The sequence below is a fragment of the Chroicocephalus ridibundus genome, chromosome 12 (genome assembly GCF_963924245.1).
Source record: "Chroicocephalus ridibundus chromosome 12, bChrRid1.1, whole genome shotgun sequence".
NCBI lineage: Eukaryota > Metazoa > Chordata > Aves > Charadriiformes > Laridae > Chroicocephalus > Chroicocephalus ridibundus.
The window spans coordinates 905,506-930,807 of record NC_086295.1 but is presented as its reverse complement, the minus strand read 5'-3'; the positions used below and the strand labels follow the sequence as shown (position 1 = coordinate 930,807).

Here is a 25,302-nt window from a genome sequence, read left to right as displayed (position 1 = left end):
AAAGAAAACGATCTTGCAGGTATCAATTGTGTGCAACACGCTGGAACAGCGCTAGCTTCAGTCCCTCTGGAGTAAGGACATACTCCAGGTTAAACCCTGTCCTCGATGCCACGATTCGAAGTAGCTTCCAGAGAAAGGAAGATCAGCCCTGAGCCCATCCGGCATCCCTCCAACGCCTCTGCAGCCCCAGCTGCTCCCGGCAGCCCCAGCTGCTCCCGGCAGTCCCAGAGCCCCAGCCCCAGCCTCCGGAGCAGGGCCCGACGCTTCCCGAAGCAGCCGGCTCTGGTTTCAGGCCGCAGCAGATTTGCCTCTCTGCGTTACTGAAAACCCTCCAGGAGTTATCGCTGTTCTGCTGCCTCACGCTGGCTGCTGAGCGTGCGCTGATGTACAACTTCCTAAAAGTTCTTGGGTTGAAATAAGTTACTGCAAATGCACAGTAGCTGATTTTGAAACCACAACATCTCTACAATTTATTATTATTTTTACAAAATACCCAAAGTGATCAGACCATATTGTAGGTTACTGGCTTGCCAAAGGTTGTTTTCAAATCAAAACCATTTCTGAGTTACAGAAGTGCCAAAACCAATCTCAAACCAGGTTTGTTTGTTGTGTTTGTTGTTTTTCTTTTAAACCAACCCCCATCCAACAAAACAGCCGTAGAACTTCAAACAGAAACAAGAGTTTGTGTTGGAAACTGCTTGAAAACCAACCCCCCGAATCATGCTGGAGCAGAAGCAGCCTCCTATGGCAAAATTTAGCATAGGGCAATTTAGTGCCAAGGTATAGACCCTCCATGGGTTTATAATGGAAATACTGACACAACCTCAACTACAGGGATGCAAATGTGCCCTAAAACACTGGATTTGCTTTTATTAATAAAAGTGGTAGTGTTTACATTTGCAGGTATCTTACACTTCAGCATCACGATGAATACTGAGGAGAATGAGTTAAGTTTTGGCTGTAAGGTCAGAAGTTTCCGAACAGATGAATGAGACAGAAGTGAAAGTCCTCAATCATGAAAACAAGAAGTTCAAATAAATAAATAAAACAAAACTAGGAAAATATGGGTAAGCATTAGGCTGGAATGGTTCAATTAACTGCAAATTATGGCCACTAAATTAGAGACAGAAGAAAACACAATTACTTATTAAATAGCAAGCATTAAAGCTTTATGGTTTTGTACTTAAAAAAAAAAAAAAAAAAGAAAAAAGCAAGCTGTTAAAAATAAGACTTGCATTTACCAGGCCACCAAACTGCATGGACTAATAGACACTAACAAAGGCAATACTGAGACGTTAAGACACACACACACGCTCCGACTTGTGCAACTCAACCACGTTCAAAACAATTGCCTTTTTCCTCACTTTAGGGGAAAGAAAGCAGCCCCTAAACGTTTCTGTTCACATAAAGCTTCGGGTTTCTGAAACTGGTGCTGTCTTACGTAGCTCACTGTTACTATGGATCCTTCTCGTTGCAGAGGAAGAAGCTTACTTTTTAAAACATTTTTTAATGGAGGTGCTTTGTTTCCCTGGATGAGAGATTACATTCCTCACACCGCTGCAGGTTTTCCCCATTCAGAGATGTGGTGCTCACACCAACTCCTCCTAGGCTTAAAGATAAGGGTTGGCACTAAATTAAAGATTTTGGCTCCTGTAACTAAAATTAAGGCTCACAATGGATTTCCTGTCCACCAGGTGCGTCCCTTCCCTACCCAGGGGAAGCGCCAGCCCTTGGCCCACAGGCACCGGATACATTCGGAAATCGGAGGGGCTTTTTTCGGTCAGATTCTGCTGCAGCGCTACAGAGTTCGGGTGGCAACTTTCTAGACCTGCGAACAGGAAAGATCATTTTTAAAAGATAAGTAGCAACCGCAGCTAAAATTTTTAGATGATTTAGTGTCTTCTGGAAGATGACTAGTAATTTTGGATTAAGAGAGATGGGACGGTAACTCCATCAGGTCCCCCGCTCTTTAGGTGAAAATGGACGAGGTGGGTAATTTTCATTTACAAGTTCAGCCACAGAAGCAACGCAAACTCTCGGTTGCGGGCAGCGGCGGGTCTCAGCGCCGGACGGCGTGGGACACCGGAGGAGACGGCGCTGCGTTGCCGCCGGGCACCCGCGGCTGAGCCGGGGGCAGCGCCGTCCCCGGGCGCGGGGGCCAGCGCCAAGGGCAGGGGCCGGGGCTCGGCGCCTGCTTTGTGTCTCTTCTGCTTTCCTCCTGCAGCCGCTGCAGCCAGAGCCAGAGCGGGCCGGGGTGTCGGTGACGGGGGCGCTGGAGTCATACGGGCTAACACTGTTCTAGGTGGGGGTTCCAGCTGTAATCGCTGACTCTGTACAAATTGTACACGTAGGTTTAGACACATGAAAAAGTAACACACTCACAGAGACATAAAACACCTAGGTATAAAATATAAAGCAGTGTAGTAGTTACTAAAATTACATGCTCTCTTATTGCTACAGTGATTTTTGCTCTTTTTCTTTTTACTGTACCACATGTTGTTCTAAGCATATAATTTGCATAAATTATTCAAGTTTAAGAAAAATCCACACATCTTCACTTTAAGCTACTTATATAGTTAATATAAAACAAAAAGGTTCTAAAGTATCTCTTTATTAAAAGAGAAATAAAAAGGTCATTTGGGACTGGAGTTCAGTGGCCGAATCCGAGGGCCGTGCACGCCGTGTCACTCGGGAGGAGCCGCCCCCCGCGCGGGGACGGTCACCGACCTGCACCATGCCCTGCGTGTCCGCTATTGTTCTGGTTTGTCTTCAGCAAAAAGGACTATGAATGACCAAAGACTAACATTTATAATTTGTAGCAAAATTTGGTTTATGTAGAAACAAGCCATGTTTTGCATTTGGATAGAGATTTAAATGAATTAAAGCTAAAAATTAAAAAGCATGATGCTGCAACATCTGGTCACTTGTTGAAGACCTCACTTTTAAAGTGGTTAAGTTTGCACAATTTGTACTTTTTTCTTTTTTTTTTCTTTTTTTCTTTTTTTTTTTTACTAAACAGTATTTTTCCTTCTTTTATAAACCAGAAAAACTAAACTACAGATAAATTTTCCCTACCTTGAGCTAATGCTGCAGATAGGGTTGACAAAGCTGTACAGCGCAATCAAACATACTTACATCTTAGCTCATTGTACAGGTACAGCCATAATCAAGGCACAAAGATCTTCTACAAGTTATTTTTTTTCAATAAAGTTGTACAAAATAATACATTTTACAGTCTGTACAAGAATAATAATCCAGCAGTAAAATAAAAAATGAGGGGAGGGAAGAAGAAAAAGAAGGGAAAGACTGTGAGGACTACAGTCCAGATAATGATTTTAGAGCAGACGGGATCATCAGTGGACAAACCGAAAACAGTGTGTGGTTGACTCTCTGCCATCACAGCCCATGCGCAGTTCCGTTCCGCAACGTCCGGGGTTGTCTTTAGACCACCGAGACTGGTTTTAAAAATACCCTCCCGACGGGACGCAGGTGGTGTCTGCACTGTCTGGGTTGCTGTCGAATTGTCAGTATTTCCGTCCAAAGCCACGTCACAGTCAGAGAACCAAACCCAAGCGTCTCTTCAACTCGGTCTGTGACTTGGCACCTTCTTCACTCTGATGCAGTGAACGATACAAAGCGGAGATCACGGGTTACAGGATTATGCCCACAGCAGTGCTAATTACCTAAAGGTTTCTCTCCCCAATTTTTGTTTTACGTTTTAATTTTTTTATCCCCAATTCTTTCAGGTGCTCCACATTCAGGGCTTTTAATTAATTAGGTTTTATTTCTTTTTTTTTCTTTTTTGTTAATAACAGTGTTAGGGAATCCTCATGGAAATGGCCTTTTAAGCATTAGGGGCCATCTCAAGCTGTCCGAGGGGTACAGAAGCAAGCTTAGAAGTGCTGCTATTGTCCAGCAAAGAGAAAAAGTTGAGGGGTGCAAATCAATGGGAGATTCAAACAGTTCGCTTCCACCCTACGTGGGCAAGGGTGGGCTTTTTTCTTTTTTTAATAAGGAATAAGGAGTCCAAAACACAGAAAAAAGTGCTCTCCATCACAACAACTCGTATTGGCGAAGGTGCATGCGCTGAATAATGTCCCGACAGTCATTGAAAACCCTCCGGATGTTCTCTGTATCCACTGCGCAGGTGAAGTGAGGGTAGCAGTAGTGCCTTCCGTCGCCACTCGCTGTGCTGATTCTCTGTTCAACGCGAGAGAGATACTGGGTTACAATAAACCGACCGGGGGAAAAACCTGTAATCTTAACACTCAGATGAATGAAGGTTAAGTTTGTGTGAGTTGTGTTCAAAGGCTGTAACCAAGCGGCAAAAAGCCCCCGGTTTCACTCTCCCCTAAAGCATGGAGTTTAAAATGACCAGAATTATATGGGGAGAAGGCTGCCGCATCCCGGGGAATTTCAGAGCTGCACAAGAACTCACAAAAGTGCTATTATCTATACGCAGCTTTGGAGAATTTAGCCAGGCAATTCCTGGTCAATTTGGCATTGAAGGAAGTGGGATTTTGCCTCCTTGTACAAGGTTTTATCCCTGCTGTGCGCTTCCAGAAAGCCTCCCTCAAAGTTTTATTTGGCTCCATTTTAAAATGAGTCCACAATTCGATTGCCATGCTCACCATTACGAGTAATTTTAATAACATTTTAAAAAATCTATGCCTATTATAGCTTCAGCTGGCCAGTAATGGGAAAGGTCATATGAAAAGAACGTTAATATTTTACAGACGATGTGTCTTTTCATTAGTCTTTATCTTTAGAAATAATGCATGGAATAAAAATCTGGTGCCATTAATAACAGCAGGACTTCACTCATCGTTCTACTTGAGGTTTCTCAACTCTTACTAATTCTTTTGCTATTTCATTATGTACTGTGACAACAAACAAATACCCGAAGTGCCCCCAACAAGCAGCAGTAAAGTTCTTAAACATAACAGTGTTTTATGCAGGGTGGATGTTAAATACAAACTACACAAGAAGTGACAGCATTTTGCAGTGGTAGAAGGTGTGTAGGAGCTTAGATTTGAGAAAAATCATGTAAGAAATACTGAAAGAAAGGAAATACTTACAAGAAACTCGTCTCTAATAAAGTACTTGGCCCTTGTAACTCTGGGATCCTCACCAGGCTCTGGTGTTGCTGATTAATAATAAAATAAGTATTTGATTAAAAGAGATGTTTTTGGTGATAGCACCTAAAAATGATAACTTGTTCTGTTTTCTGCTCACATATGATAGAAACATACTTTGCAAAACTGACTGTGAGATAACCCGAACCATAACACATCATGGAAAGCAGCAAGATTTCAGGAGAACAAAGGCCCGCTCCAGCGCCCACAGCAGCCGGCACTCGCCAGGAGAGAAAGGACCACAGGAACGACCGGTGGGGGCAGGGGACGCGGCTGGGAGTTGTGTGCCGGGCTCTGCACCAGCAAAGTCACAGTGTCTTGTCACGATGAAATTACTAATATATTAAATGTACAACAGACAGGATTCCCTTGTTATTAATACCTAACATTTAACATTACAGTTTGGCTGAAAGACAACTTCTACTTAAGAGTTTTCAAGTCTTAGCTGAAATTACCAAACCCATCGCAAACTTAATTAACAAGGAAATGCTAAACTGCTAATAAAACTTAAAAATCTTACCATCATCTGGTGTAGTGTAGCGAGCAAATTCTGGAAAGTAGTCTTCGATTTTAGATTTCCCTGCCAAAACTTTCTCTGCTAGCAAGTCTTGTTTATTCAGGAAAAGAATTACTGAAATGGTCCGTAGCCACCTGTAGAAGAGGAGAAGGCACAGCTGGGGTCACGCAGCAAAAAGAAACTTCAGCCAGTTCTGGAGACACCAGCCCCAGGACACACCGGTCATTCTGAAAGGTCCCGTTTACACCTGAATCCAATGGTGTGATGCCGGGCGTACACACCCCACGTTTGGGTGCTTCTGGCCTGGGCAGGGGAAGTTGCCCACGTTCTGCTGCTCCATCACCTGGGTGAGCCCAGCCGCCGCTCAGCGCGCTGCTGCAGCGCCGCTTTCATCACTGCAGCCGCGATAAGGCAGCTACCAACGTGCAACTCTCTGGAGCTTGCTCAATCGAGGAGCCTATGAGACCTTCCTTCCCCAGCAGACGGGCAGAGCCGTGACTGCCCAGGAGCTCGGTCTGCGCTGTGGGACTAACCCCACGCTGCTGCTGGGGCTCAAGCCCGGACCACCGCCCCGCGCTCGCTCCCGCTCCCCCTTGGTGGGATGGGGGAAGAGGAAAGGAGGAATACAAGCAAGAAAATTTGGAAGTCGAGGTAAAAAAAATATAAATAATAATTGTTTAATAAGTGGGGGGTAAGTGGAAAAGAGAAGGAAACAAAACCCGAGTGATGCAAAGGCCCAGGAGCCAGCTGGATGCCAACCCTCCTGGACCCCCTCCGTCCCTTTGGGCGCTGAGCAGCGCGCCATGCGGCATGGGACACCCCGCTGTGGGCTGAGGCCACCTGCCCACCGCGTCCTCCCCCAGCACACTGCCCGCCCCTGCTCCATCGCGGCGCAGAGTGAGAAACAGAGAAGCCAGGACGCTCTGCAAACGTCATTCAGCACCAGCCACAACGGCAGTGTGGTACCAGCCTGGTACCAGCGTGTTCCTGGTGTGGTACCAGCCTGGTACCAGCGTGTTCCTGGTGTGGTACCAGTGTGTTCTTGGCATTGTTTCATTCCAAATCTAAAACACGGCACCGTACGCGCTGCTATGAAGAAAGTTCTCTCTATCCTGGCCAGGCCCAGTACAGGCGTCTTGACTCTAGTATAGGACAGAGTTCCTAATCGACGGGATATGAGCGACGAGACTCCCAATTCACAGACCTGTTGTTCCAGATACTCTTGAAGAGGTTTAGTGCTTCTTGAAGCCGATTGGTCTGATTGTCCTCTCGTATAACCATGTTGTAGCTACTGCTCGCCACCACGAATATGATAGCAGTCACATCTAAATCAAGAAATAGCCGTCAGTTAACACCAAACTTCAGAGGAAATACCCAGGAATCCCAGAGTTCAATAAAAAGCTGCCAGACTTTCAGCTTCATGAAGAGAACAGGCTGGAATGCTACCGCTGACAGCTTTCTAAGTGCCAGAAATAAAAAAAGAAGGTGAAGCAACCGTCAAAGACGGGAGAGGCAGGCACAGAACAGAATGGCAGAAATTGTAGAAAAGAAAGGAACAGAAGCCAGAGAGAAAGAGAACCTGAAGAAAGCTACAGGAGCATTTAAAGAACATTTAAAAGGTGTGAAGAAATGCAGAAAGCAACTCTGAGCTATCGAGGAAGGAGAGGGAGGCCCCTGGGGGAAGACCTCAAGACACTTTTGATCTGCGTGAATATAACAGCAGCAGCAGCGGCTGCGAGCTCAGGGTTAGCGGCTCTGCCCCGCCACAGCGCCCTGCTCCGCGCCGAGTCGGACGGCTGCTCCCGGGGGCTGCTCTGGGGCCGTCCTGGCCAGAGCCCGTGCTTTGACTGCCTCCCCCCGGACACCCGCGCAGAGGGATGGGGCAGATGATGGGCAGAGGAAGGAGCAGAGGTAAAACCCAACAAATCCGTTATCAATAGCGCAGAAGCCGATACTGCACAGTCCTTCCACACATACCTAAAGTGTTCAGGTGACACTCTATGACAGTAACTGTAGCAAAACACGATGAATTATAAGTTGCAATGTGGCTGCAATTATGTGCAAAAATATGATATTCTGATTTATGCATATATTAGTTATCCTGTAACTGTATATTTTCTACAGGCACAAACATGTAAACCTTCACTTGGAGGACAGAATACAGCTTGGAATTTAACGCTCACACAGCTGGCAAATAATGTGCAAACCACCACCAAAAAACCCTAATTAAATGAAGAGAGGGAAGCCGGAGAAAACAGACAACAAGGCACGTGAAGTTATCAAACTTGAACTCCTTTCCTTCTACGTTCTCCCTAAAGATACTCTATGCAGTTACAGAAATTTCCATGTCAAGAAAAATTCCATCCCATACGACTGTTCAGATAATTCCTTATCAAGCTACACGGAAAAGAAGATGGCTTTCACACACTGAGAAACTGATTGGGTGTTAAAATTTTGTGGAAAACTATTTTATAAAACAAACATAAATTCCAGTCGTACCATTAAAACACTGGATCCATTTTCGGCGTTCATCTCGCTGCCCTCCGACATCAAACATACTAAGAAGAAAAACATAAATCGAGTCAGAACATATTTTGTGTTTGGGTTTGTTTTCTGCAAATGCAAACAGAAAATGCACAAAATTTGAGGAGTTCTGTGTCATAGAAGCTAAGAGGCATCGAGAATTACGAGAACCCGAGCAGGTACCAGCCCAGCAACACCTGCCCGCAGAGCTGCCATCGCAAACCACGGTTGTGTTTCCTTTCACCAGCACCTGCACTTGAAGGTAAGAAGTTCTGTGTGTACATCGCAGATTCATCCCCGTTCTTACGTGCTGAGACGTTAAAAAAAGATCCTACAAGTCATTTGCTGAAACGAGTATCACAGACCTAAACTCAACAAGACCAGCCTAAAACTCAGCATTATATTAAAAGAAAAAAAAAGACAAAATACGGATACTTACTGAAAATTTACTTTATCCACCTGGAACTTGGTTTCAAAAATTCCTGATGTCAAAACTCTGCATCTGAGAAGATCCTAGAGCACAAAGGGAAAGTCATCGATTCGACACGGATACTTCACCGTTCTCAGCACCAGACACACAGCCCTTCCTGCCAGCGCTGGTGGCGCGCGCTCTGCCGCGGAGACGGGGCACAGGCACCGCGAAGCTGCGCTTTGGTTTGGTCTCGAGCACAAGAGCTCGCTCGGCTGCGCTCGGCCTTTATGGCAGCAGGGGGTGACCAGCGGGCTGTAGGTGCCGAGGGGGAGCAGGAGGGGGCCGGGGCTGCACAGAAGCGGGCGCCAGCCCGGGGATCAGCCCACGCTCTCGCAGGTTTGCGCGGGGCTGGGGTTCACGCCAGGAGCCCTGAACTGCCACCAAGTAAGTCCCAACCCCAGCAGACAGATCTCTGCCCCAACCGCTCGGTGCTTGGCTATTAGAAGAAGTGCCTAGGTCTCAAAATTTTCCATTTTCTCCTTCAAAGAACCGGGAACTCAACCCCTCAAATCTTACAAGGATTGGGCTTTTCAAAGGTAAAATTTGAAATTTCTTGTAGAGGCACAAAAATGATAATCAGAAGTTGTGAGCTGCAAACAATTGAAATTTTTATAAGCGCTACAAAATCCCATTAAACCCAAACTGCGATGGCTTTTATTCGCTGCGAGCTGCACAGCAGAGACGGGCACGGCCGGTGCCGCGCGGGAGCCCATCTGGAAGCACCGCATTTGCACGGGCGGCAGACCCCGCGCACAGCCCACCTGTAACCAGCCCCAAACCACCACTGCCAATTCAACTAAAGCCTTCATCGTTCGGGACTTAAAGTTTTGGTGTTCTTCACAGTGGGTCTAACCAGCACACTGTGACATTTGCAGCGGACAACATCACGTAAGCAGAACAGACTGAACAAAAAAGCGATACGCACAACCAAGGCTCAGCTCTCCCTCACAGGTACCCAAGCGGTTAGTCACCGGCAAACCCGCACCAAGCCCAAAGGTTAGAAACACTCTCAAACCATTACACAAAATGGCTACGTTTTAACAACAGGCGTCTGGCTGGTTTAATGCTCATATTGAAGGATGTATATATTTAAACATTGTTCTATATGTTTGAAACAGTTTGAAATTTCGGACTCCCCAATAAACAGAAGGAATTTGGAGAACTGGAGACTCTGGAGCTCCGCATCACTACAAATCACTACAAGTATGATGTTAAAAAAAAAAAAAAAAGGGGGAAGAAGAAAAAAAAAGCAGTCACCCACCTCAAGGGAAAAACCAAAAAGAGAAGGAAGTGATTTGATCATTACACTCAGGGGTTCCTCTGGAGAAGGATGTGACAGCCCGCGCAGAACCCAAAGGGGCCCTTTTCACCCCGCGCTGGGGGGCTCAGCGCAGCCACGGCCCCAGAGAAGCACCGTAAGCACCGACTCTCACTTGCAGAAGTGAAAGTAGGGGACTATTTTACTTAAGTAACTACTTAAATACTCACCTTACTTAAGTAATTACTGTAAGTAAAATGTAAGCGCTCTACTAAATGTAAGCGTATACAAGTTAAACTCCCTCCTGACGCCCTCAGCCTCCGATACAAAACTGACTCTTGTTTTAAAGTTTCACATCTGAAGATTAGTTGCTCCAAATTGCAAATATAACAACCTATATTTTTTTATATTTTGTTTCTTGAAAATAGAACGATTTCAGTGATAAAAATCCTCATTTATAAATAACCTCAGATTTTTAAAAGGATGAATGATTAATTTGTTCTTAAACAACTTTCAAGGATACAAACTGCTCGCTCCTCAGCAATACTGTCTGCAAAAGTTCAGGGACATCAATATGTTTTTTGGTTATTTATCCTATAAAAGTACGCTAGAAGCTTAATTGCATTATTCACCGGCAGAAAGTCAGGAATATACATGTGATTTTGGATTAGGGATTTGGTCCTTAAAAGATGCCCTGATTATCCGTAACAAAATGAAAACTACCATTCCCATTTTGATAAAAAAGAACAATTTTCTAACAAGGCTGTTTGTACACAGTCCGGTTTGTGCCAGAGAAGGAGCCGGAGGGGTGCTCCGCCAGGAGGGCACGACACTGCAGCTGCTCTTGCGGGCGGGAAGCGCGGCTCTGGGGCGGCCGCCCCACGGACGCTGCACCCGGGCAGGGCTGCGGAGAAACAGCATCCCAACGCAAGCGACAAAGGAATTTTTACTGCAGTACTAAATAGGTACAGGAAACGGTGATACCTGAGTTAGTGTCACAAATGGCAATTAGATAATTAACGAGATAGTTATCCTCAAAGACGAGAGAGAAAATGTGTGATTTCCTAACAAAACTTCGCTTACCTGGTCAGAGGGTGTATACTCGTTTTGTTTGACGATGTCGATCTTGTCTAGAAAACTGGGGAGAGAAAGGGAGAGAGAGACTGGTCACCGCCGCTCAGAGGGACGTCCCTGGCCGCGGGCCGCCGTACAGAACGCACGGGGCCACAGGCTGCCGTGCCCGCGGCTGGCACCACGGGGACGGGGACGCGCGTCCCCCGCAGCACCCGTCAGAGTCCACCCTACAAGCTGCTACTGCCAACAGTAAGCAATGGCTCAAATAAACGGCCAATGAGCAATTTTCCTGACAGTAAGGTGAATATTTAAAACATTTATCGTCCCCATAATTTGTTTAAATGCATGAAGTCCCCAAACCAATTTCATTACAAGCTCAGTTGAGAGGAAATACTGATTTTTCTGTCAAAACTGAAAAGGTCAGCTTTTCAGTTTACTTTCTGGAGAAGTAGCAGTAGTAGGGGGAAAAAAATATAAAAAGATATATTTTCTTCAAATTCATTAGGTGTTACCTCAAGAGGCTATCCTGGAGTCTTTAAAATGTTTTTACCAATTAACTGTAACCTCCTAATTATCCTTCCCTTCCACACAAAGAGCAGAACCCTGCAGGACCGATCTGTTCCCTGTTTCTTGCCGTGTTTCTCCACCCGGGGGGGTCCCAAGCTGCTGTTTATTATTGTTTATTATTGGGACAGCCAGCACTGCTCCTGCAGTTAGCTCTACCCCTAACGTCAATACTAATCACAGTCTTAAAACCAGTAGACTTTAAGTTTCCTTTTAGATTCCTGTGCGTGAATCCTGTTCTCTATGGAGCAGGAAGCACAGAGAAACGGAGTTTTCCCGGCCGATGCCCCCACGCAGGCAGGGCCGCAGCTTTGCTCACAGCGCATTAACTGCAGCCGCAGGCAACAATTCAAATGGGGGAGAAGGGGAAAAGCCGCGTCCCAGACTGACAGACCAGAACTGGCCCCCGGGGGGGTCGCGGCCTGCGGCCCCTCCAACTCGGAACGGCTAATGAGGAGGGGGAAAGCAGGAAAAATGATCGTATGTTTTAACGGCGGCTTCAGTGTAATGCCCCGTGCACCGGGAGCTGGATGACCAGCTTGCTTCAGAGATAAATGTCAGGTCATTTTTGTTTAGTCTCAATTACGGAATTTTAAACACATTAAAAAGTATCTTAGTAAGCACAGTCCTAAAAACATGAGACAAAGCGTGAAGATCAATTCCCAGCACAAAAGGTGACCGGGAGACAGACGTACAAGGATAGAATCAATGACAAATCCTGCTCTGCAACTTGCAAGCTGGATTTTTTCCTTGTCGCTTCCATGTTGTGAAGTAATTCTATTTTTCTTTTTTCAATCCAAAGCAAAAGTAGAGCTCTTTGTTCGGTGCACAGAGGACGTTAAATACGTACAACAATCACGAATTCCAACTAGCACGAGTGTTTCCACATCGCATTCTCCCCACAGACCACAGTTTGAGAATCCCGTGGCAGTTTCACAAGTTGGAGGGCGCTTGGAAAGCACGCAGGAGGTGCCACGTCCATAGAGGTCCGACGGCGGCTGCCCGGCCGCAGCCCTGCGCGCACCTACGCACTGCGTCTCCCGCAGGCCTCCGCAAGAGGTGGAGCCTTCCTTTTGGTTTTTGTTTTGTTTTGAAACACTCTGCTAATCAGCTTAATGGATTTTGGAAACTGACAATTAGAAAATAACAACAAGATATTGCTAAAACCTGGAACTGAAAGTACAAACCTCTTACTGTTGTTTATGCAGACTATTTTTAGGCCTATGATTTCCTTGAAAAACACGAGGCACGGGAGCAGCAGCACTGCACTGGAGCTGGATTCCAGCAGCAGTCTTCGTGCCAGGTAAAACAAGCCCCAATGGAATAAACATTTCTTCCCCCCCCCCCAATGAGCTCCAGCCCCCGGTAACATCCGACACTCGTAACACCGCTCTTGGAGATGGAAATCTGTCGCCCCGAGAGACTGCCCGGAGCCCACCCCACTTCCAGCGGCGCCTCAGGGAGCCTGGAGCAACGCGCCGCGCAAAATGAAGGTTTCCTCCTGCGCACGTGCCTTGTCAGAGAATTCTGCTCTAGCAACTTCAGAAGGGGCTAAAGACATTAAAAACCATTTTGCTTTTTGCTCAAACATAAAGGAAGGGGAATATTCTTTCAGTTTTGTCAACTGAAAAATAAATGTGTCTGTAAGGAGAAAAGAGTAGCAGAAATTCGATCTGCTCTGATACATCTAAAATAAGGAGCGACAGTGGGAGCACGGAGTTCAGAAAGGATCAATGCACGATGTTCAGAGAATTCTAGCTCAACGTTAGTCAAGAGCAAATAATTCATCCAGTAAATTAAACTAATAATCAAGTCAGATGAGAACAAAGCCTAACTCCAAACAAAAACAAATTCACCACCCGTAAATTCTATTTTTAATTCTTGCTGCGCTCCCCAGCACCCAGGCGAGGCCCCCGGCGCTGCTGGGATGGGCTGTCCCAGCTCCGTGCCGACGCGGGGCGGCCACGGATTGCACGGGGAGGAAGAAAAGCAACCTCGGGGAAATCATTCAAATAAAACTCTCAAACCACAAAACCAAATTTTATGCTGCGAGCAAGTCTTGCACCAAGTTACAAAGTCAGGCTTTTTCTTCTGTAAAATTTTCCCAGTGATTCTATGGGAAAGCTGTTTTCCAGAAAGCACATCATCATTCAGCATCGCTGCCGGGTCCCACTGAGGGCCAGATCCTGGACGTGGCTAAATAACAGCATCAGCTCTTGCTCTGCAAAATACCGTCACTTGGTGTAAGGCACTTTTCCCTGTGTTATAAAACATCGACATTGCTATGAGACACGTTAAAAACGACGTTAGGTCATTTGTAGTCAGCGACGCTGGAGAAGCAGCATCTCCAGGACAGCAGCAAATGTGTCCCTCAGATATCAAAATGAAAGACATTAATAAAAATTCAAAACAATCTGAAATTAAAAAAATGTGCTTTATTTTTTGGTCCCTTTCTTCAGCTTGCGTAAGGAAAAACACACGTGAGATGTTTTGAACAGATCTTTGTGAACAATGAAGTGCCTTTAATTTTAGGGGGGCACTTAGGGGCCAGCCTTCACCCAGAGCCACCCAGCAGCTTCCCGCAGCTCCCGCGCGTCAGAGTCATCAAGTCATACACGTATCCCCGATTCTTCCCACATGTCCCTATTTTCAGATCAAGATATATGCCAGTTACCGATTTATTCTGGAGTTCTTTCATACAGAGAGTTGTTTTATCCCTCCCTGGGGGAATTTCCTGAATGAACTGCCGCCCGCGCTCCCTCCTCCCCACCCAAAGGTAACCCCTTAAATCCTCCACCGCCGGGAACAAGACAACTTCCCCGCGTGGGGAGGATCGGGGAGGGGAAACCAGACCGCCTCTCCTTCAGCATTTCCTGACAGCCTTTTCAATAAACACTAACTTGAAATTTTACTCCCTGTGAGCTGACGAAATGGTTGCCAGACAAGAATTTTTTTGGCTTTGTGAAGAAGAGCTTTTGTTTTCAGCCTAGAACACTGGAAAGGTCTCTTCCAACTGACAACACACCTATATTTGAAGAGCTTTATTTCCATCAGATTTTTTTTTGTGTGTGTCAAGTCATAACCTGAATTTGTATACAAAATGTCTCTCTTAAGAGACGTATTAAGATCTCATCTTTAGCGTCAGCAAGACACCGCAAATCAGGAATTCAAACTTTCAATCCCATCTAAACGCAGTATTCGTTTATAACTTATAACCCTCAACTGCAACCCCGTGTTTGTGACGTTTCTTGCCTCTGAAAGCCTCAAGGTGTTTTACAGACAGTAAATCAGGCTCACAGCTCACCATCGCACCCCGAATGGCAGCGAGCACCCAGCCTGTCCTCGGGGGCGCTCACCGGGAGCGCGTGAATTGCCCACAGTCCCCTGAGTCACTGGAAATGGAATTCTCATTTCCTCCAACTCATGTTTTTTATCAAGATATTACTAAGAGTCAACCAGAATATTCCTAAGAATTATCAAGATTTTACTAAGAACTAAAGTTGTTTTTACCCTGATCACCCATAAATCGGTCTTTACAGTTCAGGTTTCTATGTCCGAAAAGAAATGAGTATTTGTTTACCGATATTCCTAAAGACTGAAATGTACAAATGCCCAGCAGATTTTTGTTTATTTACCTATACCCCTCAGGACTACAACACTAACTCAAAGCTCCCTGAAGTAGTTTCAAGCTGAAAATTAACTCAACATTAATAGTGTTTATAAACAAGAGTGTATTTTTTGTTTCTCGGAACAGATCACGCTTTACTTCTACTTCACTCCCCTTTCAGTCCTTGCCATAACCCTTTTCGTAATTGGGCAGGAGCTCTCTCAAAGCTGAAGTTAACCGCTAAAATTCTCTCTTGAGCTGTTCCGTCCCTGCCGAAGCCGGAGCCGCGGGACTGGCAGGAGGACGGGATCCCCTTGCAAGGGCGAATAGCCGACGGCTGCGCTGGGACCTTCCCGCGGCTCAGAGCCCTTTGGCACAGCCGGGCTCTGCCAGCGGCACGTCCCCGGGCAGGGGACACCCTGCCACCCCCCCGGGGCACCGGGGACCCCGCTCCTTCAACCCGCGACACCCACTCCTTTTACCTTCCAGCTGGCCTGTTTCGCAAAGGAAGCAGAGAAGCAGGCAAAGCTACAGGAACGATGCAAATAAAATAAGCACAGATTCGATCTGCTCGTAGTCGTGCTATCTTACAAACACGGACACTATGTGAAACCAAACGGGTCATGTTTTTCCTCAAAATGAAGTTAAAAATTAAAATTGGGACATCGGTAGTCTTTTTGTTTTGTTTTTAAAGACATACTGATATTTTCTATGATTTGCAAAGGTGGAGTTTTTGCTGTTAAGGTAGTCACAGAAGAAATACCACAAGCATGTTATGGACAATTAAAAATATTCAGAAAGGCACAGCTCTCTCCCCCCTAAAGAAAACTAGACAAGGAGAGGAAAAAAAAAAAAAAAAAATCCATCAAAACCTTTGCAATTACTGTAACTACTTCACAAAGAAAATTAAGGGGGGAAAAAAAGGCTTTCAGAGCCAGACAAATATAGTGCTGTAAGAAACGTTATTGGTATAATTATGAGAGCACTAGATTGCGTGTAAAGACATCTCACACACGATGTTCCTGTAATGAAATTCTGCACGTCAGTTCTCAGACATAAGGACCCCCTTCAAAACAGTTTTACATTGGAAACGAACTGCAAAATGTAGCCTAAGTCCCAAACAGAAGTAAATCAAAAGAGGATTCTTTAGAAAACTTCCCCAGGAAGCTGCAAATATTTTATTTCCAATTTAAAGGCAACCGGTTATTACGGTTTCCTTATCGAAGTAGCAAGTCGCACAAAAAGATTTAAAGCCCCTCTAAAGCTCAGAATTTAATTATAGATAGCATTAAGGCGCCCGTATCCCGAAAAGTGGCTCTGCGCCGGCCGCAGGCGCAGCTCCAGCCAAGCTCGCCGCATTCCAGCCGCCTGGAGGCGGAGGGGCACCGTGGCTCCGATTTTGAAGCAAATAATGAGAAAGCTGAAAAGTATGACTCCATATATTTGGAATCATCTTGTGGTAATCAAGGTTACAGTTCCTTATATGGTGTGGAGAACATGAAGCACACACAAAAAATAGAATATTAAGACTACGGGGTACACAGGGCTGCAAGTCCTGCAGAGCCCGCGGCACGTGCCCCCGCGGCGGCAGAGCCCCCCGCGCCCGTGCTGCCCCGCCGCCAGGCCGGGCACCAGACCCCCACGGCCCCGCGGGGCCCGGCGCGCTTCACGCGGCCCAGCCGGAGGCAGACCCTCCCTCACCAACCGCCGGCCGCCGCCGAGAGAAATGGGGAAAAGGTAGGAGAAAAAGACAAAAATCTATTTAAAGAGGTTGTAGCCGTCTCTCTCTTTTTCCCCCCTCCGCCTGTCTAAAGTTAGGCTGGCTCAGAGGATGCACCAACTTTCCCAATCAGTTTTACATTACAGCACAAGTCCAGAAATAGCTCCCAGCCGCCTTGGCCTCTAGCACGGTTGCCATGACAATGGAACCACAGCGCTATAAATAGCTCATCAGCACCAAATCTTGTGAGACACATCTGGAGCGGGGCCAGCCCGGCCCCGGCCGCACAAATAAAAATAGGCGCAGGCCGTTGGGAAGCTGGAGCGGAGCCGCGGGGCAGGGGCAGCGCTGGGGCGGCCGCCGAGCGCCAGGCTGCTCCGACGGGACAGCGGAGAGGCGTAACGCGCACCGCGCCGCGCGCTCCACAGCCAGCCTTTCTCCGAGGCCCATTTCTCTTTCTTTCCCCTAGTCTGCGGCAAAACCATACTGCTTTTGGACCCGTAACAATGCAGTCTTTTGCCCTGGAGACCATTAAAATAAGGCAAAACAGAAGAAAAAATATTTTCAAAGCGCCCCGTGCCCGGTGCCGGTGTGTGGGGGCAGCCCGCTCCCTGCCCGCTCCAGTCCCCCCCTCACCATCCCCACACCAGCCTCGGCGGGACACCCCGGCCCCCCCGGCCGCCCTCCCGGCCCCTCTGCTCCACAGCCCCCCCGCAGCAACCGCTCCCTCGCTCAGTGGGGGAGAAGACGGCGTATTTTTAGCACAGGCTCTTGATCAACCCATTCAACTACATCCAAATTATCTGTGTGGGAACAGAATGTTATGTCAAAAATGTTATTCAGTATATTTGTCAATATTACCCAACAGAAGACATGTGCATAATCAGGAGACTCAATATTTTCTGCAGCGTATGAAAGCGGCGGCTGAGGAATCGGGCTGCAGTTGTAAGACTTTGCTGTTTCACAGACACTGGGAACGGTCGGTGTGACATAACGCAGCGAACAACGCTCCCAAAATACAAACTCCTGCTCGCTCCATCAAAACGCACCAGAGGCTACAGGCGGTAATCAAAAACCAGCAACTATAATAAGCATTTAAGCCACAGGGAGATATCTTCCGTCTGCCATGGAGGCACCGTGCGCGCTCCGCACACTCGGCACCGTCAGCCCACAGGATTCCTTTAGGTCCCTACATGGATATTTTCATTTCTAAAAATTGTAGAGTAACTTCCATCCAGGCTTAAACTGCATGTAAGCTCCCCTCCCCTTCCCCCTCCCTCCCCACATCCAGTTTGCTCATTCGCCATCTGAACACTGTACGCTTCAGAAAGCTGCCGTTTTCACACGAGGACTTTGGAAAATGTACTTTATAACGTGCAATGCAGCACAATTCGGGATTTACTGGTTTTTATAAAGACACTCCAAGTTAGTTTAAGAGCCTATAATCAACTGCAAGTTTTGATTTAAATTATCTAAAAAAGATTTTTCCTCCTTAAGAAAGCAATTAATAAATTATTACGAGATAGCCCTTTTTGTCTCATATAATGAACAACTTTCTGGTTTTGTCCGGGAGAGGGGTGAGAGGGAGCGGGCTGTAGAACAGGGAACTCCAGGAGGTGAGCCAGGGCTGGCCGAGGCTGGAAGAGCTCCCCAGCACCCTGGGCCGGGCCGGGCCGGGCCGGGCCAGGACGGGATGCTGGGATGGGACACCAGGATGGGACAGGACAGGACGCCGGCACAGCCAAAGCCTCCAGCCCCTGCCATTAGCTCCTCACCCCGACCTGATGCTGCTGGCGGGTCCCTCCTCCAGCGATGGCTCTGGAGAGACGCCTCCCCAAGGAGATGGCTCCAGCTCGTTTCCATTCCCACTGACCGGGACGGTCTCACCCCGGCATTCCAGCCTGTGACTGTGCCCCATTCCCAAAGGAAACCCACCTGCGTGGCGGCCCCCGGCACCCATAACTGACACAACCCCCCATGCTCCAGGCTGCTGCTGCTTCCCTCCCGCTTTGCAAACTCGTACCAGGCACTTCCACACTCACAACCACCAAAACACGCCGAGTCCCAACCAGCCGCTGCTGCGTGCCTCCAGGCTCGCCCCGCAACACCCGCCTGTGGATGCCAAATAACTGCACACCAGCCCCTCACCCTGCCCCAGAAAAGGCCGTCGCTGTGCCAGCAAGAGGTGTAAGCCCACCCAAGGGCAAGGCTGGCTACAGAGTTAGAGGTAACGGTATGGGTGAGGTCACTGTGCCATGATCTGCCTCTGGGGCAGGAACATGGAGCCAGCGAGTGGAAGGAACATGGCACAATCCCTACCAACCTTTTCTTTCCTTTTTCTCTTTTAGTAGGCTGCAAAAGAAGACAAAAAACATGCGAAAAGGAGAAGCAATTAGATGTTCACGTAACAAAATTTCCCACTTCACTGATTTCTGCCCCTCTTCTCCAACTTTTCTTCCTGAATTTTGCTGGGTCATACGCACTGGAGACTCAGCTCCAACGCACAATCCCGTCTCTTGTGAAACACTATCACATCTACTGCTTTACATACGGGACCTTCTCTTCTCTACACTTTAAAAAAATTGTGTTTGCTTGCCTTCATTTTTACGTATCCCCATTAGTGAATCTGCGTTTAGAACGAAACAAGGGAACAATCAGAAATACCAGCATCTCTCCCAAAGCGGCCTGTCCCTGGCAGCAGGGGAAGGGCCAGCAGAGCACGGGGCCGAAACCCCCAGGCCGGCGGGGGGGATCGGGCACCCCGGGCTGCTCCCCCCGGCCCCGGCCCCCTCCTTCGGGCGCGAGACGGGATCCAGCCTCCCACCACCCTCCAACGCCGCCGGCTCGACCCACCGAACTCCCGGGCCCTCCAGCGAGCCCGCTCTCCCTTCCCGTTATTTCAGCAAGGGCTCTGCATGCCAGAGACTGCAGTTCTGCACCTCGCACACGGAATGAGAAGCTGAAGCCTAATATGTAACTGTAAGAAAACAACAAACTGTTTCACGGTCTCTGCTATCTATAAAGGCACCGCGCTGCACCAGTGAGCATTCAAGCATGGCTCTTTGCAAACTTCTCTCCCACCCTGCCCCACCTTAAACAGCCATATTCTTAATAGATTTTTTGTCGTGCCTGCTTTCTGGAAGGCAGAAAAAGGTCTATATCTATGAACAAGGTCAGGGTTTTTTCTGTCCTAAGCTGTTTTTAGTTGTAAACTAAAGTCACAGCCCTTACACACAGAAGAAACCAACATCGCTGCGTCTCTCGGCAGGGAAGCTGGGGGGCTGAACTTGGAGGGAAACTACTTTAAATAGATTCTGAAAAATTACTAATCAGGTGCAATAGGGAGCTTCTTAGGTTTAAGAATATTTTCTGCTAACTTAGACTACGGACACTGTTTAAGCAAAGTCATTTAGGCAAACCCCAATATGAATAATTTTTAATGGAATTAAAGGATGCCTCTACAGAATATAAATTTGTTTGAAACCCCCCAACATTTTTGAGTTCAAATCAGCAAATGACTGCTCGCTTCAATTTCAGATATCACTTGTAATATGGCAACAACCAATGCATTTTACAAGTATATGTCCCCTACCGTAGGCTGCTCTGAGAAATTAAAACAGGTGAACCTAATGGGACATCCTTTCTTTGGGTTTTAACGAGGGATTTAGACGAACCTTGTCCTCATGGTCTTTAGCTCCCTCCAGTGCCATCGAATCAGCAGAATTGCTTTCAGTTGATAAAGACCATCAGGTACGTACAATCTTAAAATTGCATTATTCTGCCAAAATTAGTGACATCACTAATAAATAAAATATTCCCCTGAACGACTGTGACCAAAAAGCACAGCCGGAAAGTAAAAAGTGACAACCAAAGAGTTAGATCTGAAGTAGGAATAAAAGTACACTACCTGAGAGCCACTAAATGCTTTATAAGCATTATTTATTGGTATTTGCACCACGCCTTTCAGATGACAAAAGAACGAATAAACTAACACGCTATACTAGTTTCCGTACTGTGAAGAAACAGAGCTATCTGCAAAACCAGACAAATCAAAGCTTGAGACAGTTCCCGCGTTCTTCAGGGGGTCTGTGGCTGGTCTAACCCGAACCCCAAGTGCTGAGAACGCAGAACCAGGCACCTCCCCAACTGCCATCTCAAAACCGGGCAACATCATTTTTCACAGCAATTTTGGGGAAGGAGGAAGAGGAGCTGACACGGTCTGGGGCAGAAAAGGAGCTCTGATCCCCGAGAGCTCCACTGGACCCGGCCCCGAGCAGGGGGACGGGGACAAGGCTTCGCTGCTTGATTTAAATATACCTGTACAAAGGGCTCGGAGAAAGAGTTCACGTGGATTTAACAGGCAAGAGTATAAATCCAATGCTGGAATTCTGCCTACTTAGGTGCCATCCTGACTGAGATTTTTTTTGTTTGGTGTTTTCAGAAGTTTGGTTCTTTTGCCAACAGGCAGCAATTTTGACTGTTATCCTGGGCTCTGAAATCGCTTACTGCCTTTGACTCGGGACACAGGCGGGGTCTCCCCGGGACCCCCTGCCCGTACCCCCCGGGAGCTGGCGCTGAGCACCCACACCGCGGTGTCTGCTCTTCTCAGGGGCATGTCCCCCCCACCCCCTTTTATTTTTAAACATTCTTTTTCCATCTCAGGAAAAACAACTTGCCGGCCTCTGTAAAAGGAGGCACACAACCTGGCACCTGGTATTGAAAGCACCTGCACAGAGCACACCTCTCCTTCTGAAGTGAGTTAGAATATAGAGTCATACTTCCTTCTTGAAAACATTTACTTGATCATGAAATTTAATACCAGACATACTTAAAAAAATTCATTTTAAAACAAGCAAGTGATACGGAGCTACAATAGCTATTTTATTCTGAGGGGAAGAGAAGCCCTACTGAAGAGCCCAAGATGTGCATTCAAGTTCCAGAAAATGTCCAGATTCCACTGAATGACTAAAAGCCGTAAGATTCCAGCAGAGGACACACACATCTTGACCCTCTCTTTGTCTGCAGAGGGCAGTGTCTCATGTTTGCATTTTAAATGGCTGAAACCCTAAACCTAAATTATTTATTAACAGATTAAAAATTTCCTCTTCTCCACGAAAGGAACATTTAAACAGTCCCAGGAGAAGAACTGAACTACACCAGACACTAAATGTGGTGGGTAGAATCGCCGCAGTGGGCAAGATGAGAAGGGGCCTGAGGTGTTTCTCTTCCCCAGATGCGGTGCGTGTTCCCCCATCACCGCACGCCAAGGGGCTGTGAGCCCATGGGGCTTTGGCCGCCCTTACAAAGCTGTGCTCAATATCCACGCCTGCTATTTTGCACAAAAACACAAGCCCAGTGACCCTCGTACGATGCCTTACTGCAGAGACGCGCTAAGGGACACGCAGGTCCCCGCAGCGCTGCAGCCCTGAAGCTGGGGGGCAGCGAGGGACCCCCACCGTGCCCCTGGGACCACGGGACCCCGCGCAGCCCGCACCCGCTCACCTATTGCTGCGATACCTGGGACGAGGAACTACGCGGTTTAAGAGTGCTGAAGACAATTCCAGGATTTCCATTTGTTCTGCATGACTATAATTAGAGCTTCTGGCTCACGCTGAGAGCAGCAGCCGAGTGGAAGGTGGAAGAGGCTCCGCTCCGACGGCTCAGAGCGGGAAGGCTGGAGAGAAAGCTCTGTGGTTCTGGTGGAAGGAGCTGTGTTCTGCCAGTGCTGACACCCAGCAGGTGCTGATACCTCCAGCGCGTACGCGTTATGCCATATGTGAAACACAGCTTTTCACTGCATTTTAACTCCACTTCTCTACTCAGCAGCAAATTATTAGATACACCACAGAAAAAGAGCACCTGAGTGCAGCGACTGATATATTACACTGAGGCTAATAATACGTGACTGCTAAATAGAGCCATTCTCAGTTTTCTTCTGCAGTTTCCAGCCCAAGACGTTTCTGCAGCCCCGAGAAGCCGAGCGCGATGCTCAGGGCTGTGCGGGACTCCCAGTGTCACGTCCCCCCCGCCCCAGCACCCCCGCGCTTCAGGGCACATGCGCAGCAAGCCCATGGAACATCACCGGAGTACTTCTGCAGACACGCATATCCTTCATTTTAACAAAAAAAGGAAAATTCCCTCCTCTGAAAGAGCCCACTTCCATTTGAGAGACCTGTTTTATTAACACATCTTATGATTTTCTGTTTCTTTCCTGAAAGACAACAGAATGGGGAAGAAAAAAAAAAAAAAGGCCGATACAACTTACATCGGGGTGACTGACTTCCTTGACCGTGGTGCCAAACCCCCAGCCTTTCAAAAGGCGAAAGCCCCGCGCTGCTCTGCAGCACAACTCCTCCTCGGACCTATGCCCCCTGTCACCAGTGCAAGCGGCATACATTTAGTGGAGTTACAGTCAAAAGGTATGCTGAGGAGGAAGAAAAATCTTCAGCCAACAGCACAATTGAAAAGTGCAACTTTTCTAATCTAATCTAACTGACTCCTGAGCAGTAAGCCTGCGGGAAGCTGCCGTACAGCTCCACAGACACGTATGCGTCCACCTTTCTCAAGGTGTGTTTCAGCCTCTGCGTGCCCAGCGTTAACCCATTACGGTGCTTTGGGGTGTGGATGTCAGGAATAAATGTGAAACAGTTCAGAATTTAAAAGATACGCTATTTAAACATAGATACTACAACCTGATTCGCCCTGCAATGGGTGTATGTGTAGTAAAAGCAGCATAGGCTTGTACAGATTCTGGTAATTACAGACTTATGTTTCAAAAAACCACAATGTTTCATACGATATAAACACGGTAATTGTCACTTTATCTCACAATCTACACTGTGATTTCAATTCTGCACAACAAAGGGACTGCTCATGAGAACTGAGCTGAGAGGGTAAATCGCACCCCTCATAATAATAGTAACAAGCCTGTGTTCGTTAGTGTTTGTTTGTTTTTAAAAGGTATTTGTTGAATTATTACAAACATCTCTTACAGACTGGTGAAAAAAGAAAAAGGTTCTGGGTGCGGCACTAATCTTTCATTTGTAAGACTTGTCGTGAGGGAAATCAGTTTCATATTCTTGACAGCCACGTGACTTTATCAGAAAACCACAGCACCCAATTTTGGTGTAATTAGCAGGACCTTCTTAAATGCGGCCCAGAAGCAAGCGCTGAGGAAACCAACGCATTTCACATGGTCGGGGAAAGTCAGGGCTGAAATGGAGGTACCAGCCTCTGCCAGAGCAGCACAAATCCTGCCTATTTTTAGCTGACAATTCCAATAAGAAAACAGTTGGGAGTCTAATGAAAATATCTTGGTGACAAATGTAATGGAGTGAACACTAAAGTTACTATTTTTAAATAAAGTTCCTAATTATCTTTCAAAACAAGCAGCAATTAAGCAGCAGTGGAGCGACGGCTTCCCAAGCATCTGGCAAGGCTGGGCTCCAAGCAGGAGGAAACCGGGAAGTGGCTCAACACCTTTCTGATCCTAAGAGTTGGTTGAGGGCCAGGCTCGGGGTCTGGTTGGGTTGGTTTTTGTTAGTTTAATGAAAGCTGTTCTGCTTTGACCTGTCCAGTCTTGCCCTGTTTTTCCCTGCCTGCTCCCCTGTCACCCCGCTCCGGAGCAGGGACCGGCCCCACAGCTCCCAGAGCGCCCGTGCCAGGGGGAGGTGGGCAGGAACCCAGAGATGGAGCTCGTCGTGGCCGAAGAGAGCTGGTGGGAACGATAAATGGTAACAAACTGCCCGGACCTTAGAGCAGTTGAGCCCCGTGGAGGAAAGGTGGGCGGTGAAGGGCTCGGGAGGTGATGGCGAAGGGTCAAGGATCTCCCCTAGCAAAGAGCTCTGGGAGCACAGAGCAATTCAGCACACAGCACATCCGTATCTGCAAATCTACTGAACAAGACACAGAAATCACCATAAAGCGAGTTATGATCTGACACATTCTTCTCCGAATAGCTCTCTCGAACTAGACATTTTAATTACCGGTTCCCTTGATAACACACTGTGACAATAATGAGTATTTTATACTTGTAACCTCACATAAGACTATTCCACACTTCATACATACTGCACGTCTTATTTTTGAAGCAAACATTTTAAAATAAGGGTAGAGAATTAGAGTTAACATTTAAAATACATAGATAACATACTAATATCTACATTTTAACGTAACATAGCAGGATCCTAGAGTCTGGAATGCATTTGGGGAATATATCATCTGTGCTGGTAAGACAGAAGATCTCCATATAATCCTCTCACCCCTTCCACAAAACCACTTCATCACATCACGATTCCTGATGACACTGCAATACTTCTTGGCATTAGCACCACGAAAGATTGACCAATAACATCCTACCCCCATCTGATTTCACTTAAAATCTCACACTATCCAAAATCATCCAAGGGTTTTTGCAGATGTGAGCTTTTACA

At 47.1% G+C, this 25,302-nt stretch overlaps 1 protein-coding gene across 2 annotated transcripts in view; it reads right to left on the bottom strand.

Moving 5' to 3' along the window:
• Window positions 1-441: 441 nt before the first annotated feature.
• The window catches only part of GNAS (GNAS complex locus), a 138,769-nt gene continuing 113,908 nt past the window's right edge, over window positions 442-25,302 (bottom strand). For both annotated transcript variants that reach the window (XM_063349692.1, XM_063349693.1), the window contains exons 6-12: window positions 10,989-11,043; window positions 8,615-8,688; window positions 8,152-8,210; window positions 6,857-6,977; window positions 5,656-5,786; window positions 5,079-5,146; window positions 442-4,200 (exon numbers count right to left, since the gene is read on the bottom strand). In XM_063349692.1, coding sequence (XP_063205762.1) covers window positions 4,054-4,200; window positions 5,079-5,146; window positions 5,656-5,786; window positions 6,857-6,977; window positions 8,152-8,210; window positions 8,615-8,688; window positions 10,989-11,043 — 655 coding nt within the window. In that variant the 3' untranslated portion in view covers window positions 442-4,053. The remainder of the gene's footprint in view (window positions 4,201-5,078; window positions 5,147-5,655; window positions 5,787-6,856; window positions 6,978-8,151; window positions 8,211-8,614; window positions 8,689-10,988; window positions 11,044-25,302) is intronic.